A 14,432-nucleotide genomic window follows, 5' to 3' on the forward strand; every position below is an offset into this window, starting at 1 on the left:
TTGAAACCCCATTGGGCTTCCAAAATTTAACCCTTCCCTTCTAGGCTTTCACCATCCTTCCAGCAGAAAGGAGAGAGACAGGAACGTACCAACCAACTACCAAGCAAGCTGGCATGTCAAACCTTTTTATTAGTCAAATTGACGGTAGGAAGGCAAGACGAAGCTGGTCCTCCCGTGTCGGTGACTGAACCGTAATTAAGAAGGAAAGTAAACATTGACCGTAAAAAATAAAAAAAATATTAATAATAATAAAATCTCTCTCTCTCTCTCTCTCTCTCTCTCAACTCCCTACGCTAAATCATTCCTTAAATCGTTTCTCTAAGCTTGGCCATTGTCATCTCCCTAAATTCCCTTCCTTCAAACAAAACAAAAATCTATACGATGTCGTCTCAATCTCCGCCAGTCCTCCCTATCACAAACCTCCAACCAACCACCACCACCACCACCACCACCGCTACAGCTTCCCAACCACCACTCCCTCCACACGCCTTACGCGCATTCCTTAACAACATAACCGAATCCGTCCGCAACGGCTTCTCCCAACGCCGCCCCTTTACCGAACTAATCGACCGATCCGCTTTCTCCAAACCCGAATCCATATCCGAAGCCACAACCCGGATCCGCAAAAACTACGCCTATTTCCGCATCAATTACCTCGCCACCATTTTCGTCATCCTCGCATTCTCCCTCCTTACTAACCCCTTCTCCCTCCTTCTCCTTGTCGGTCTCCTCTGCTCCTGGCTTTTCTTGTATCTCTTCCGCGCTTCCGATCAGCCTCTGGTCCTCTTCGGCCGGACATTCAGTGACCGTGAAACGCTCGGGATTCTAATCGTTCTGAGCGTTTTCGTGGTTTTTCTAACGAACGTTGGATCAGTGATCATCACGGCGCTTTTGGTCGGTGTGGGGATTGTCTGTGCTCATGGCGCTTTCCGTGTTCCTGAGGATCTTTTCTTGGATGATGTTCAAGAAAACGCGAGTACAGGGTTCTTGTCTTCATTCCTCGGTGGCGCTGCCTCTAATGTTGTCGCCTCCGCCGCTCCTATTATGGCTGCCGCCCGTGCTTGAGGATCTGGAGGATGTGGTATCAATTAACGTGTTTTAATAGATGAAATAAACACGGATCTTAAATGGATTTTGGTCTAATTTGTATGGATTTATATTATTATTTTTGATTTTTCATATGGGGTTTTGTACGGATCTACAAGTTTTTTCTTTCTTTTTAGGATGTAATTCATATGATTGGTTGTAATTAGTTTGATTTTACATGATTAGTGAATCTTTATCTTGTTTTACTGTGATTGGATTGTGCATACTCGAAATATTTGGACAGATCTATGGGATCTTGGGGTTGATTTTGTGGTTGGGAGATTGCTGTGTCTTGGTTATGTGTTTTCGTTCGTAAGAGTCGAATGCTGATGAACTTTGTTGGTAGCCTGTTAATTGGAATGCATGCATGATCAAATTTTCAAGACATTGATTTTGTCATTGTTAGGAAGGAAGGGTCTGAGACCTTTTGATGTAGTGAGGTTATAACTTTTGTTCTTGCAACTGATCAGTCATAAAGGAATTTGCATCAATGAATTTGTTTGTCTTGACAGGACAGGATATCCTTCAACAGGTTTTCTTTTTGTTGCTTGCGTCTGATTCATGTGTTTTAGAAGTGTATTCTGATTTAGATGTCCTTACGTAGATTAGTTTGTGGGCATGCTTGATTTATTGATTGAGTTGGTCCTAAATGCAATGTCTAGATCAGTATGATCTTGGCTAGCATCATGACTGTGCCATTGGTGGTTAATTTGAATGGTGATGAGGTTCCAAGCTCAGAGAAATTAGGAGCAATGCTGTTCTTGGAGAATCTATATAGGATTTTTTACTAGTCATGGTAATTAGTAAGTAAATAGTATGCATACCTTTGATAATCTAATGTGCTATTCTTCTGTGTGCTTAGGCTATAACGGATTCATATTGTGTGAACCACCAATTATGATTTTTGTCAAGCAGGGATACGTTTTGTGGACTTCTTGCATGATGGTGTTTTGCTTATTCCTTTTGCTTTAGCAGTAGTTTTCCTTTTGGGGCTATACTCTCCATACTGTGTGTAATGAAGTTATTGAGGTAAATGGGCATGAGATTTCTAGCAACTCCACCCCAAGCTCAATCGAGCATGGTCTTGGTTGCATGAGTTTGTTCTTGTCATTGCGGTGTCTATGCCTTGTGCTAATGATTTTTAAGCCAAAATTTAACTCAGGTGCATACAACCCCCTCTTTTATGTCATGCAAGATGATGTTCTGTCTTGATCTTGATCATGACCTTTTCCTTACAAGTCATCATGTTCTTCGTTGCAGCTGAATGTGTCAATTTTGTTGGCCTCCAGAACCCTTTGTTCATTTGATTTCATTTTATAGCATTACGGTAGGATGCTTCTCACTTGACATATCTTCATCAGGTTTTTGTGGTTCAGTTTACAGGTCTCATGCAGCTGGAAATCAGCATGTTTGCATGATTGCTATGTCTGCAAACAGGTTGTTGTTCGGAAGGGTTATTATCGTTGGTTTTGCACATCTGCACTGTAATTTAGGCCTAATAAATCTATAGCTGGATACTATTTTTGCATTGCTCTGTCTGCAAGTGATGGACCCAAATTTCCGCCCTCTGCCGTCACATGGAGGAAGACGGTCATGGTTCTATTCTCAACAATTGAATTCGGGCCTTTTTCCCATCTAATTGGGCTTTTGTGGGGAGGCTTAATTTTTTAAATAAATATAATAATACTGCATGAATAAACTTATGAGAGTGCACTGTGGTGGCCTGTAGCAGCGGATTTATTTATTTTCTAAAGTTGAAAAAGGCAAATGCATTATACTAAGATCTCAATGAACTATTGTGGTCCAAAAGCATCCATGCAATGCAATCAAGAGGTTCAGAGTGATGCCCAAGCTTTTTGGCGATGACGAGAGCAGATCAATCTGTTGAGTGCATAGAAAAGCTTGAATTTAATGATTAGCCCCGTACGAAGAACAGAGAAAACTAGTCTCATGATGTGCCAATAATTAACACTACCACGTATTGCCTGGAGTCTAGATGCTAGTTTACTGTGGTGAAATTGTAATTTTGACCGAGACTGAAAGCATGTGTGTTGTGTGGTTCCCTGACCAAGAAATATAGCCGTTGAAGGAGGGTCCCTGTTCAGGTTGAAGACTGGTTCAGCAGCTCATGAACGTTCAGTAACATATTGTATACAAGTAAAACTAGCCGTTGGAAGCAGAGAAGAAACTACACCCTCCCCCTCCTTTTGTCCCCCCCCCTATCTCCTCTCTAACCTCCACTATCACATTGCTCCCTCACGGACCAAATTTCTCCTCCTCGCTATTCTCTCTTTCTTTCTTCAAGAGAGGAGAGTGCAGACACTCTTAGAAACTCTCTTCATTTCTTTCAACGTTCTTGTTTCTTGAAGTTGTTCATGGAAAATACTTGTCATTCCCGCGACAAGTGCTTTCTGTGTGCACACTTATGCTTGTTTCTACTAGTTTTTTTGCCCCAGTTTGCTTCGAGCCAAAAAGGGGACGGTGTAGTTGTCACCCAATCAGATTATCGATCTCTTCGAGCTATAAAGAATGAACTGATTGACTTCAAAGGGTTTCTACGCAGCTGGAATGATAGTGGATATGGAGCTTGCTCTGGTAGGTGGGTAGGAATCAAATGTGTCAAAGGACAGGTTATTGCTATCCAGCTTCCTTGGAAGGGACTAGGTGGCAGAATCTCCGAGAAGATTGGTCAGCTTCAAGCACTCAGAAAGATTAGTTTACATGACAATGTTCTTGGTGGCACTGTCCCTTCTTCTCTTGGTTTTCTTCGCAATCTTAGAGGGGTTTACCTCTTCAACAACCGGCTTTCAGGTTCTATTCCTCCCTCACTTGGTAACTGTCCTGTTCTTCAGAGTCTTGATGTAAGTCACAATTCACTCATTGGTACAATTCCTCCAAGTCTTACAAATTCTACTAAGTTATATAGACTTAATTTGAGCTTTAATTCGTTAATGGGGTCGATCCCAGTTGGTCTTACTCAATCCCCTTCTCTCATTTTCCTTGCTATCCAACACAACAACCTCTCTGGGCCAATCCCAGATTCTTGGGGGAGTAAAGGGAACTATTCTTCTCTCCTTCAGTTCTTGACCCTTGATCATAATCGCATTTCTGGAACTATTCCTGTTAGTCTTAGCAAGTTGGCTTTACTTCAAGAGATTTCTCTTAGTCACAATCAGCTTTCTGGGGCCATACCTTATGAAATGGGGAGTCTCTCAAGGCTCCAAAAGCTAGATATTTCAAACAATGCTTTCAGTGGAAGCATTCCATTTAGCATCTCCAATTTAACCTCATTAGTCTCTCTGAATCTTGAGGGAAACCGTCTAGACAATCAGATCCCAGAAGGTTTTGATAGATTGCATAACCTCTCAATGCTAAACCTGAAAAACAATCAGTTCAAAGGCCCTATCCCAGCTTCTATTGGAAACATTTCTAGCATCAACCAGCTTGATTTAGCCCAAAATAATTTTAGTGGAGAAATTCCAGCTTCTCTTGCTCGCCTAGCCAATCTCACTTATTTCAATGTTTCTTACAACAACCTTTCTGGTTCTGTTCCCTCTTCTATTGCTAAAAAGTTCAATTCAAGCTCCTTTGTGGGAAACCTTCAGCTATGTGGCTATAGCATTTCAACCCCATGTCCTTCACCCCCTCCAGAAATTCTTCCAGCTCCAACAAAAGGATCACCGAAACATCATCACCGAAAACTTAGCACCAAAGACATCATCCTCATAGCGGCTGGTATCCTCTTAGTTGTGCTGCTGCTTCTCTGTTCCATTCTGCTCTGTTGTTTGATGAAGAAAAGGTCTGCTTCTAAAGAAAAGAGTGGCAAAACTACTACGCGGGGGCTCCCAGGGAAAGGTGAGAAAACAGGTGCTGTGGCAGGTCCTGAAGTTGAATCTGGAGGTGAAATGGGTGGGAAGTTAGTCCACTTTGATGGCCCATTTTTGTTTACAGCAGATGACTTGTTGTGTGCAACTGCGGAGATAATGGGAAAGAGCACTTACGGAACAGCATACAAGGCAACATTAGAGGATGGAAATCAAGTTGCGGTGAAAAGGTTGAGGGAGAAGACTACAAAGGGGCAGAGGGAGTTTGAGACTGAGGCTGCTGCTCTTGGAAAGATTAGGCACCCAAATCTCTTAGCACTAAGGGCTTATTATTTAGGTCCCAAAGGAGAGAAGCTTCTTGTTTTTGACTACATGCATAAAGGGAGCCTTGCATCCTACCTCCATGGTAAGTTAATTCTACCAGTTTTTATGTCATCTACACTATCTGCACATTTAATGATTCATTTTGACTGCTTGTATTAATTCATAATTTAGGAAACATTTTAGAGAACTAAAATCAAGACGAAATAAAAATTAAGAAGGCTGAAAGTAGCATGAAACACTTGGTTTGAAACAAAGGAAATTTATGATCATGCTTTCATGAATCTTAAATAGCCAAAAGATGTTGTTAATGATTGTATTGAACTTGTGAGGTACAGTTTTGGTGTAAAAGATGAGTTTTGAGCAAGAACTGTCTATTATGCTTCATGGGAACATTGATGGCAAGGAATTAAAGACCAAGGATGGAATGAAAAATTTAAAGAAAAAGTAATAACTGGCCTTGTCTTGCTATGCAAATTCCTAACCATCAGGAGCGATTCTTGTCTATCTTTCGTTTGCAGCTCGTGGGCCTGAAACCACTGTCAATTGGCCAACAAGGATGAACATAGCCATTGGCGTTGCGCGTGGACTAAATCACCTCCACAGCCAAGAGAACATCATTCATGGGAATCTCACATCAAGCAACGTATTACTGGACGAGCAAACTAATGCACACATTGCAGACTTTGGCCTCTCCAGGCTCATGACTGCTGCTGCCAACACGAATGTGATTGCCACTGCTGGAACACTCGGCTATCGCGCACCAGAGCTCTCAAAACTCAAGAACGCCAGCACGAAGACTGATGTGTACAGCCTCGGGGTGATCATTTTAGAGCTTTTGACTGGGAAATCACCAGGTGAACCAATGAATGGCATGGATTTGCCACAATGGGTTGCATCAATAGTGAAGGAAGAGTGGACTAATGAAGTCTTTGATTTAGAGATTATGAGGGATGCACAAACTATAGGTGATGATGAGTTGCTTAACACTTTGAAATTAGCTCTGCATTGTGTTGATCCCACACCAGCAGCTCGTCCTGAAGCCGAACAAGTTGTTCAGCAACTTGAGGAGATTAAGCCAGAGCTAGCTGCTGCTGGTGCTGATGAAGGAGCCGAAGTCCCACCAACAACTGAATAAAGAGTATCCTATTCTTTTTGCGTGCAAGAAATAATGTTTTGTTACAGTTTATTTGTGCTGCTTTACAAGGTGGTGCGCTCTATGATAGGGGAGGGGAGGGGGTAGTAATCAAATTCTTTAATTCTTATATTCCTGTCTACTTTATGTATATACAAGCCAGTGAGTTCTTTTGAAAAATGTAATCTTTTTTTATTGGAATAATAATGTATTCTTTCAATTCATCATTCTGTTAGTAAACAGAAAAAAATCTTAAATAATCAAAATTATCAAATTTCATAATTGTCTGTATTTCTCTTACATTTAGGCATGTTTAGAAATATGGTTACAATTGTTTTTCATGATAAAATGTATTTTTTGATGTTATTTTTTAGATTAGTGCATCAAAAAGATCCAAAACATACAAAAAAAAATTAATTTTTTTTGAAAACATGAAAAGAAATGTGTTTCCAAACGCTCCCGTAGTTATTAAACATACCTAATCTTGTGAATTGAAGAATATTTTTTTAAAAATCAATTTAAAATTGATTTAGTTTATTCTTACTAAAATAAGGTTTGATTTTATTTTATTTTAAAAAACAAATCTTTTAAATGATATTATTCTAACTTGAAACAAAATATAACAACATCAATTAACAAGGTTAACATTCTTTGAATTTATAGAGAGAATAAAATTGGTTAAAGAATCATTATCTTTATTGAAAAGAGTTTTCCTCCTTCCATGAGAACAAATTATAACAACAAATGACCTTGTCCCCTCTCTTCTTCCACACTGCTTGATGACTGATGAGCAAGCAAGCCAGCCATCATCGAGTGTGATTTAGAGCTCGTGAGGGACTCGCCAACCATTAGTGATGATGAGTTGCTTGATGCATTGCAACTAGAGCGGTTCCGACAAGTTCTTTGGTGGCAAGTACAGGAGATTAAGCAAAATTCTAGCATTTTCCTGTACTTTTTGAGGAGTAAAAAACGACTAATTTTGGCTTCCAATTTATTTTGGAAGGTTAACTATACGAGGGAAGTCCACGGATTCTTTGATTCTTGCAATATTTATTATGAAATTAGGAATTGTTCGTAAAAAAATATATAATATAAGGTAGAAATCATGCTTATGATCGATGTCCATCTACTTTTATTTAGAAATTACCTATCAATCTTGAATCAATTATTTTAATTAAAAAATATTATTTTATTTTTTAAAATTAAATTAAATTTAAATTTTATTGAATCAATTAAAAACAAATTTAATAAATTAAAACTTTACTGAATCAATATATTATCTAATTTAATTGAATATTCAATCTGAATCACTCTCTAAATTTCTATTAGCTTATGGGCCGAACTGAATTTAATAACTATATTAATAATGGAAGGAAAATTAAAAAGCCAATAATTTCTCTTTCCTTTCCTTCCCTCCTTTTTTTCTCAAACCGAACACAGTATTTATTCATTGCCCAGCCATTCAAACGACACCGTTTCTTATCTTCTCCCTCAAACCAAAAAAAACACACTCGTCTCTCCCAATACCTAGCCCTCTCTCGCTCTCTCGCTCTCTCTCTATCTCTCTCGCCATGGACGATCTTCCATTCCAAAAGATCACAATATCAGGCCCCACATTATCCGCCTTGATGCACCGCATCACCACTTCCCTCGGCGACGTGGACGGTCTCTTATTCGGCCACGTAACCCATCTCACCCCTTCTACCCTCACCGACGACAACACTCCCCAAAACCCCGATTCTAACGTAATCGCTACGATTACCTCCTTCTTCTGCCCTAATATCCCTCTCTCCTTCTACGACTCGCTCGGCCGAGTGGACTCAGTGACTCTCCACCGACTCGTCTCCCCAACAACTCATCAAAGCAGTAGTAGCAGTAGCACCAGTAATTTCCTCGGCTGGTTTTCCGCGAGAAGGAAGTCCCCAATCCGCCCTTCGATGAGGGAATTCTGCGTTTCGCAATCTTTGAGCCGCCTCAAGACAGCGGCGAAAGGTGAGAAGGATTTGAATCCGTGCGTATTTTTGTTATTTACCACACCAGTACAAGGCGAGTTGTTGTACCATACGCACGAGTATCGCGCGTATCAGTTTCGGGTTAATTCAAGGTGTTTTGACCCGAAATCGATTGGGATTGATAACATTGGGCCGGATTTTCGAGGAAACTACGGGTGTTTTAGCCCTAATTCGCCGTTTCCGGAGTTGAAGTGTGCATCGGCGATGAATGATGAGGTGGGGGAGGGTTTAAATAGGATGGATAGGGTTTTAAATGATCAAAAGGAGTTGGATATGGTTGCAGAAGGGTTTTGTGTTAAGGATTTAGGGAAGTTGATGGGATCGGAGACGCTGAATTCAACAATGAGTTTGGAGGATTTGTATGAGAAAATGTTGGGTAAGCTTGACAATTTGGCTAGGCAAGTTGAGAAGAGTAATGCTAAGGTGTTGGAGATGGTAAGCATTGGATAATTGTATTTGTGCATGCATTTTGTGATTAGCTTCTTAATAATGGTTTACAGTACTGATAGTTGTAGTTTGTCATGGCCAATCATCAATTAGAAGGCAGAAAGATTTAAGTATTGAACTCTGCCTTGTGGATTAGGCATGTTTGTCCTGGATGGGTTTGAATGGCATTGATGTTTGCTTTGAACTTTTGGCAGGAAAATCATAATAGGAAACTGAGGTACAAAATTGCCAGGCCTGTACCAGAATAACTGCTTCAGTCCTGTTTTTAAGTTTTTTTTCTTATTGTATCAGGTAATTTTGTTTCTTTTGCTGAGGTTTTTCTTTTCTTTGCTGCATTATTAAAAAAATAAAAAATTAAGTGTGGTATTTTGTTAGAAAATAGAGCTCTATGCAGAGCGGCTACAATCATAATAACTGCAACATGAATAAATGATGGGTTACAAGATTTATGAATTGAATCTTGTGCGTCACAGTGAGAAATTGGATAGAGAACTAGCATCAATTCATCCATTTCGCAATATGTTGAGAGTTTGTTGTGTGAGAATACTCGAGTTCTTATGCTCTCAAGTTCACTATAATTTACTGTTTGGTGAGAGTATGCGCTTTCACGGGGTTGTTTTCCTGGTTTTTCAAGGAAGCTAGAGTTCATATATTGTGCTCATCTTTGCATAAAAGATTTGTGCACAACATGTTTTTTCCCCCCTCTTCACATTAACTCCTGAACTTCTCTTTAATGTAGTTTTTTACTTTTTGAGTCACATGTATGCTTAAAGATCAAAAGAATCCGATTAGGCTTATCCAAGTATTACTTCTTTATATGGTTTTAAGTTTAACTTGCCCGAAGAGGGACTAGACTCGTGTAAGAATAAAAACACGGGTTCCCTATAGCTTCACAACATTTTATGAACAAATTGTTTCTCTCTTTAGCTTGATGTGTATGGTTTCTACTTATGACAAAGCTATTTATGGTTATTCAAGTTTATCCTATATTAGCTAGCTACTTAGCCAAGTCAATTCTCTCTGTGTTATGGTGTCATGATTTCCCTTCTTAAATTGTAACGCTTGATTTGAGATTCATCTCTTACAACTGTTCATGGTCCCTGTTATTTTTTATAGCAGTCTATAATAACCGTTTGAATCTAAGCCTCAGAAAACTTGTCTGAATGGTTCTCAGAAATCTCTTTATTCATTTGCAACTTTTCTCCTGGATACCCTATAATCTTGTCCGTGGCTTTGAGGCAGTATAGACTGTTGTGAAGGTGTAGTCATGATTCTAGTAGAACCTGTCTTTTGTGTTTGTGGCCGAGTAATCTTACATTTTAACAAATTATTAGAATTTGGTGCCATTTTTCTTTGTGAGCTGACTGAAAAGTGTGATCTTCCATTTGATATCGAAGTTCTAATTTTCTTAGCACTTGGCTGAAATGTTAGAAGCTGATCCGCTTTAGATTTCTCATTTTTCCTCCTGCCATGTTGTTTTGGGGGAATCTTTGTGAACAGGAAGGTGCCCAATCACGTAGCCATTGTTTGGGAGATCTGTAATCAAGAAATTAGTATTGATTGCTACCGTTGTTGTATATTTGTGGCGGGAGTTCAAGATGCCTGATTATCATTGAACCGCAGATGATACCAGCAACTGCTTTGCGGTGGATTTTCAGAACGGCTCATTGCCCCCTTCTTTTTGAGTTTGTGTACACTGTACACTTTCATTGTATTAAAATCGTTGCTTTGTGCTATCTTGAATTTGCTTATACAAGGAGAACTGAGAACTTGATGTTGGTTTAGAAAAGAAATGAAATCAAATGGTTATGCTGCTTTGATCTCTGCTTATTGAAGTTTTCATTTGTGCACCCAATCCGGTCTGGTTCTGATACCATTGCCTAAGGATGGCAATTTGTACTCTCATGTTAGGTTTCTACTGTATTCATTCAGTCAGTGTTTTCCCCGCAATCATTAGCACTATCGTTTTTTATCTTTTTTTTCCTATGTTATTGATTTTTTTTTTAGTTTAGCTCTTGTATGATATGTTTATGGGATTTAAAGTTATAAAGAAATACTTTAATATTGGATTGGTATAAAAAAAAATATCATAGCATTGTTGGATGGTGAATTTTTTTAAAAAACTTGGTTAATAAACTTTGTGAAGTCAATGATCTGGTTTGCGAATTTGGTGAGGTAATCATGATATTCATGGTTTGCGGGTTTAGCAAGGTTTTTTTTTTTAAATTGAACTTAATTATGTGATTATTTATTTTTTAATTATATAGTTAAAAAAATAATTTTAATAAAAAAATGTTATTAAATTTTAGAAAGTTGTGTAAGTTTTTTTTTTAAATTATTTTTTATTTTATCTTTTGATATTGAACTGATTGAAAATCAAGTTTTATAATTTATTTTGTTTTACTTTTTATGAGGTTAGTATAGTCTTAAAAAATATCTTAGTATTAGTTTGACATTTAATTTTGTAATTGTTTATTTTTTTTATTATATAGTTAAATAAAAATAGTTTTAAAAAAACAAGTTATTAATTTCAATGGAGTCCATTACCTAGTTTGTGGTTTGACGTGTTGACTTGGGTTACCTAATTCACGGGTTTAATGGGTTTACCTATCAAACCTGATATGTTTTTTTAGTTTCTAGTCTTTTAATTTTTTTATTTTTTTTTATTTCACTCTTATTCAATATTGGACTAGTTTAGAAATAGAATTCATTATTTATTTTTTTATATTTTCTATAGGGTTATCATGATTTTAAATAAATATTTTCTTAGAGTTGATACTCAATTTTGAAAGAATCTAATATTATTATAAAATTAGATAAAAATAATTTATAAAAATAATAAAATTATTAAATTTGTTAAAGTTCATAACCCAGATTGCAAGGTAACCAAGATCGATCCAATCTTGTATTGTCTCAATATAAAAACAAATTGTTGTTTTAAAGTTTTTTTAAAAAAATTATATCATATTTTTACCGGTTATCCAAATTATCTTTGAACTCATTAAATTAAATAATTCATTTTACATCAGCTTCCACATCGTTTAATTAGAAACTCAAGCTAATTATATTAGATTTAATAATTCTGCTAAAAAAATTCTCCATATTCCTAACTTTTTTAAAAATATTAAAAAAATAATAATCCGACTCACAATAGAATGCATGCAAATATTTAAAAAGAATATTAATTTAATTTTAAAAAAATTAAAAAGATGCTGTAATGTAACATAAAAACAACGCGTAAAAAGGAAAGAAAGTAGAAGTTACACGGATCCTTGGCCTCTGTCAAGACAAAGAAAAGTAAAAAAACTTACGCTTCCGCTCCTTTACCTTTTCTTTTTATCTTTTTCTTCCCGTATTTGATGCTCTAATAAATAGCCGCAATTCGGCCCAAATTGATATTTTCTTGGATAGACCAGAAGAAAATATCAGACGCGATGCCTTGGTCTCCAAGAAAATGACATGAAGCAAGTAATGGGGTATTGCCACGTGTACTATGCAGTGGCCAAATGTAAGCCACGACAAAGTCTTACAGGGCCACGTCAACAAAGCATCATCTATCTTGGGACTATAAAAGCAGAAGTGCAAGCATATCCATTCCCTCCTAAAGTCCTGAAATCTGAAGGAGTAATAGTAGACGATCGTTGCTTCGCATCGAAGATAAGTCCTCCCAGCAGAGTTTCTGGAATAGAAAAGACCACCACGATCATAGAGCAACAAAGCCCCACAAGAACACGAGCACCAACTTATATTCCTAAAACCCTAGATAAACCTCAGTAGACAAAAATAAAAGGGAGAAGGACACTTGAAGGAGTTAGAAGAAAGAAAAGGGAAGGTAAGGAGGGTATCAATCAAGTTACTTTTGGTGAGTTCTCTGTTTTTAGACTTCAGACAACTTAGGTTATTTTTATTAGCGGTTACTGACTTGTTATTATCGTAAGCAAAGACCGGATTCTCTTTGAGATTCTTACGAGAAACACATGGGGTTTTGTTCTCATAAACCTTTTCATTTTGTGGTTTTAGAACAAGCTTGAACGTCTTTAATGAGTATTGACATGGAAGATTCGTTGAGACAGAGTTCTGCGCTTGGGTTTAGCAGCAAGAACAAGAAGAAGTGGCAGAGAAGGCGGAATGGTTGTGAATCAATAGAAGATACACTTGCAAAGTGGAAGAAAAACAACAAACTTCAGATAACCAAGGTTCCAGGCAAGGGGTCGAAGAAAGGTTGCATGAAAGGAAAAGGTGGCCCAGAGAATAAGAGCTGTCGATATAGAGGTGTTAGGCAGAGAACTTGGGGCAAGTGGGTTGCTGAAATTAGAGAGCCTGTCAAAAAAGGCAGCGTAACGAACAAAAGAAGAATTAGACTCTGGCTGGGTACATTTTCTACTGCTATTGAAGCTGCTCGTGCTTATGATTATGCTGCAAGAGCCATGTATGGTCCTAATGCCATACTCAATTTCCCAGACTACTCTCATGAATCAGGGGGTCAGTTGGGTAGCTTATCGTCTTCGATGACTGCAACTGAGTCTAAAACAACACTGGATAACTATGAGGATAATAAGGTTGAGAGATTGAAGATGGGTTATTGTGGGTCAAGAGAAGTAAATAAACAATCAGGCTCTTCTGGGATTTATGCTGTCAATGAATCGGAGGAGGAAGTTGAGAAATTTCAGGTGGCAGAGAGCAGTGGAAGGGAGTTGAAAGCTGAGGTATGGGATTTAACAAATGAATGGATGTCTTCTCATCCTGTTGAAGCTGAAGCACCCGTATTGAGGGGAGAAATGGATGGAGACCTTGCAGAAATTGTGGAATCTTGGGGCTGTCATGGTATCGACGACAGATATGATTTCTTGCAGAATCAGACTGAAAATGTAGAATATAAATTAAAGAATGAGATTGCGGAGTCCAGATTGAGCAACGGACTCCATGAATGCTTGTCTTCCGACCATGATATGAGAACTGATCGTAAATCTTTCTATGATGCTCAGATGCCATTAACGACGGGAGAAGAGTTTTCAGGCTTGACAGTTGGCAACTCTAACCACTTTGAGGCCAGGCATGATGACATGGACCTGGGTTTATGCAATCCAGAAATTGATATCAAGCCTTTTATCCAAGGTATTCCTGACAGTTCTGCTTTAAAGGGAGAGAGGAATTATGGGTATGTTCACGGCGAGGTTCATGCTGCAAGCCAGTTACAGAGTGGAAGGCCACCTGAACTCTCCTGCCAGTTACAGAGTGGACGGCCACCTGAACTCTCCTGGCAGTTGCAGAGCCCAGGAACAAATCTACCAGGGAGCTTGAGCTACATTCAGGAGGCAGATTTAGGCGGGGGCTGTAATTTTGATCTGTCGAAGCAGGACATCAACTGGGGCTTAGTTGGAGAGCCAGAATTGCTTGATCCCTGGTTCCCCGAATTACAATTCTAGTAATATTCGAGTATCAATAAAACAAGTTGCTTTGGTATCTAGCGGCGAGTACCATTGATGGTGCTAAAGCTAGCTGTAATTTTTGAACCTTGGCCTGATATATATGTCTCTCTTTTACTCTATCTGCGGTGGAAGGATCTGTAGCAATTCAATCTCTTTGAACTCCCGGCAGAGAATTTTA

At 38.3% G+C, this 14,432-nt stretch overlaps 4 protein-coding genes across 6 annotated transcripts; all 4 read left to right on the top strand.

The window, feature by feature from the left end:
- Positions 1–265: 265 nt before the first annotated feature.
- Positions 266–1,298, top strand: LOC133677212 (PRA1 family protein B4). Its single transcript, XM_062099105.1, has one exon. It carries the CDS (start codon positions 382–384, stop codon positions 1,063–1,065), a length of 684 nt encoding a protein of 227 aa, XP_061955089.1. The 5' UTR covers positions 266–381; the 3' UTR covers positions 1,066–1,298.
- Positions 1,299–1,450: 152 nt separating this feature from the next.
- On the top strand, positions 1,451–6,648 carry LOC133677211 (probably inactive leucine-rich repeat receptor-like protein kinase IMK2). The gene is made up of 2 exons (XM_062099104.1): positions 1,451–5,316; positions 5,753–6,648. Exons 1-2 carry the CDS (start codon positions 3,462–3,464, stop codon positions 6,367–6,369), a joined length of 2,472 nt encoding a protein of 823 aa, XP_061955088.1. The 5' UTR covers positions 1,451–3,461; the 3' UTR covers positions 6,370–6,648.
- Positions 6,649–7,822: 1,174 nt separating this feature from the next.
- On the top strand, positions 7,823–10,643 carry LOC133677588 (uncharacterized). Of its 2 annotated transcripts, none has more exons than XM_062099670.1 (3): positions 7,823–8,813; positions 9,020–9,116; positions 10,274–10,643. In XM_062099670.1, the coding sequence occupies exons 1-2, from the start codon at positions 7,938–7,940 to the stop codon at positions 9,071–9,073; spliced, it is 930 nt and encodes a 309-aa protein (XP_061955654.1). In that variant the 5' UTR covers positions 7,823–7,937; the 3' UTR covers positions 9,074–9,116; positions 10,274–10,643. The 2 variants fall into 2 exon arrangements, with proteins under 2 accessions (XP_061955654.1, XP_061955653.1); XM_062099669.1 differs by having other exon boundaries at positions 7,824–8,813; positions 10,326–10,643.
- A 1,772-nt stretch (positions 10,644–12,415) lies between these two features.
- On the top strand, positions 12,416–14,373 carry LOC133677347 (dehydration-responsive element-binding protein 2B-like). 2 transcript variants are annotated; one of them, XM_062099328.1, is made up of 2 exons: positions 12,416–12,687; positions 12,846–14,373. In XM_062099328.1, exon 2 carries the CDS (start codon positions 12,866–12,868, stop codon positions 14,249–14,251), a length of 1,386 nt encoding a protein of 461 aa, XP_061955312.1. In that variant the 5' UTR covers positions 12,416–12,687; positions 12,846–12,865; the 3' UTR covers positions 14,252–14,373. The 2 variants fall into 2 exon arrangements, with proteins under 2 accessions (XP_061955312.1, XP_061955313.1); XM_062099329.1 differs by having other exon boundaries at positions 12,416–12,657.
- Positions 14,374–14,432: the final 59 nt, after the last annotated feature.

Source organism: Populus nigra, chromosome 17 (assembly GCF_951802175.1).
Source record: "Populus nigra chromosome 17, ddPopNigr1.1, whole genome shotgun sequence".
In the NCBI taxonomy this organism is placed as follows: domain Eukaryota; kingdom Viridiplantae; phylum Streptophyta; class Magnoliopsida; order Malpighiales; family Salicaceae; genus Populus; species Populus nigra.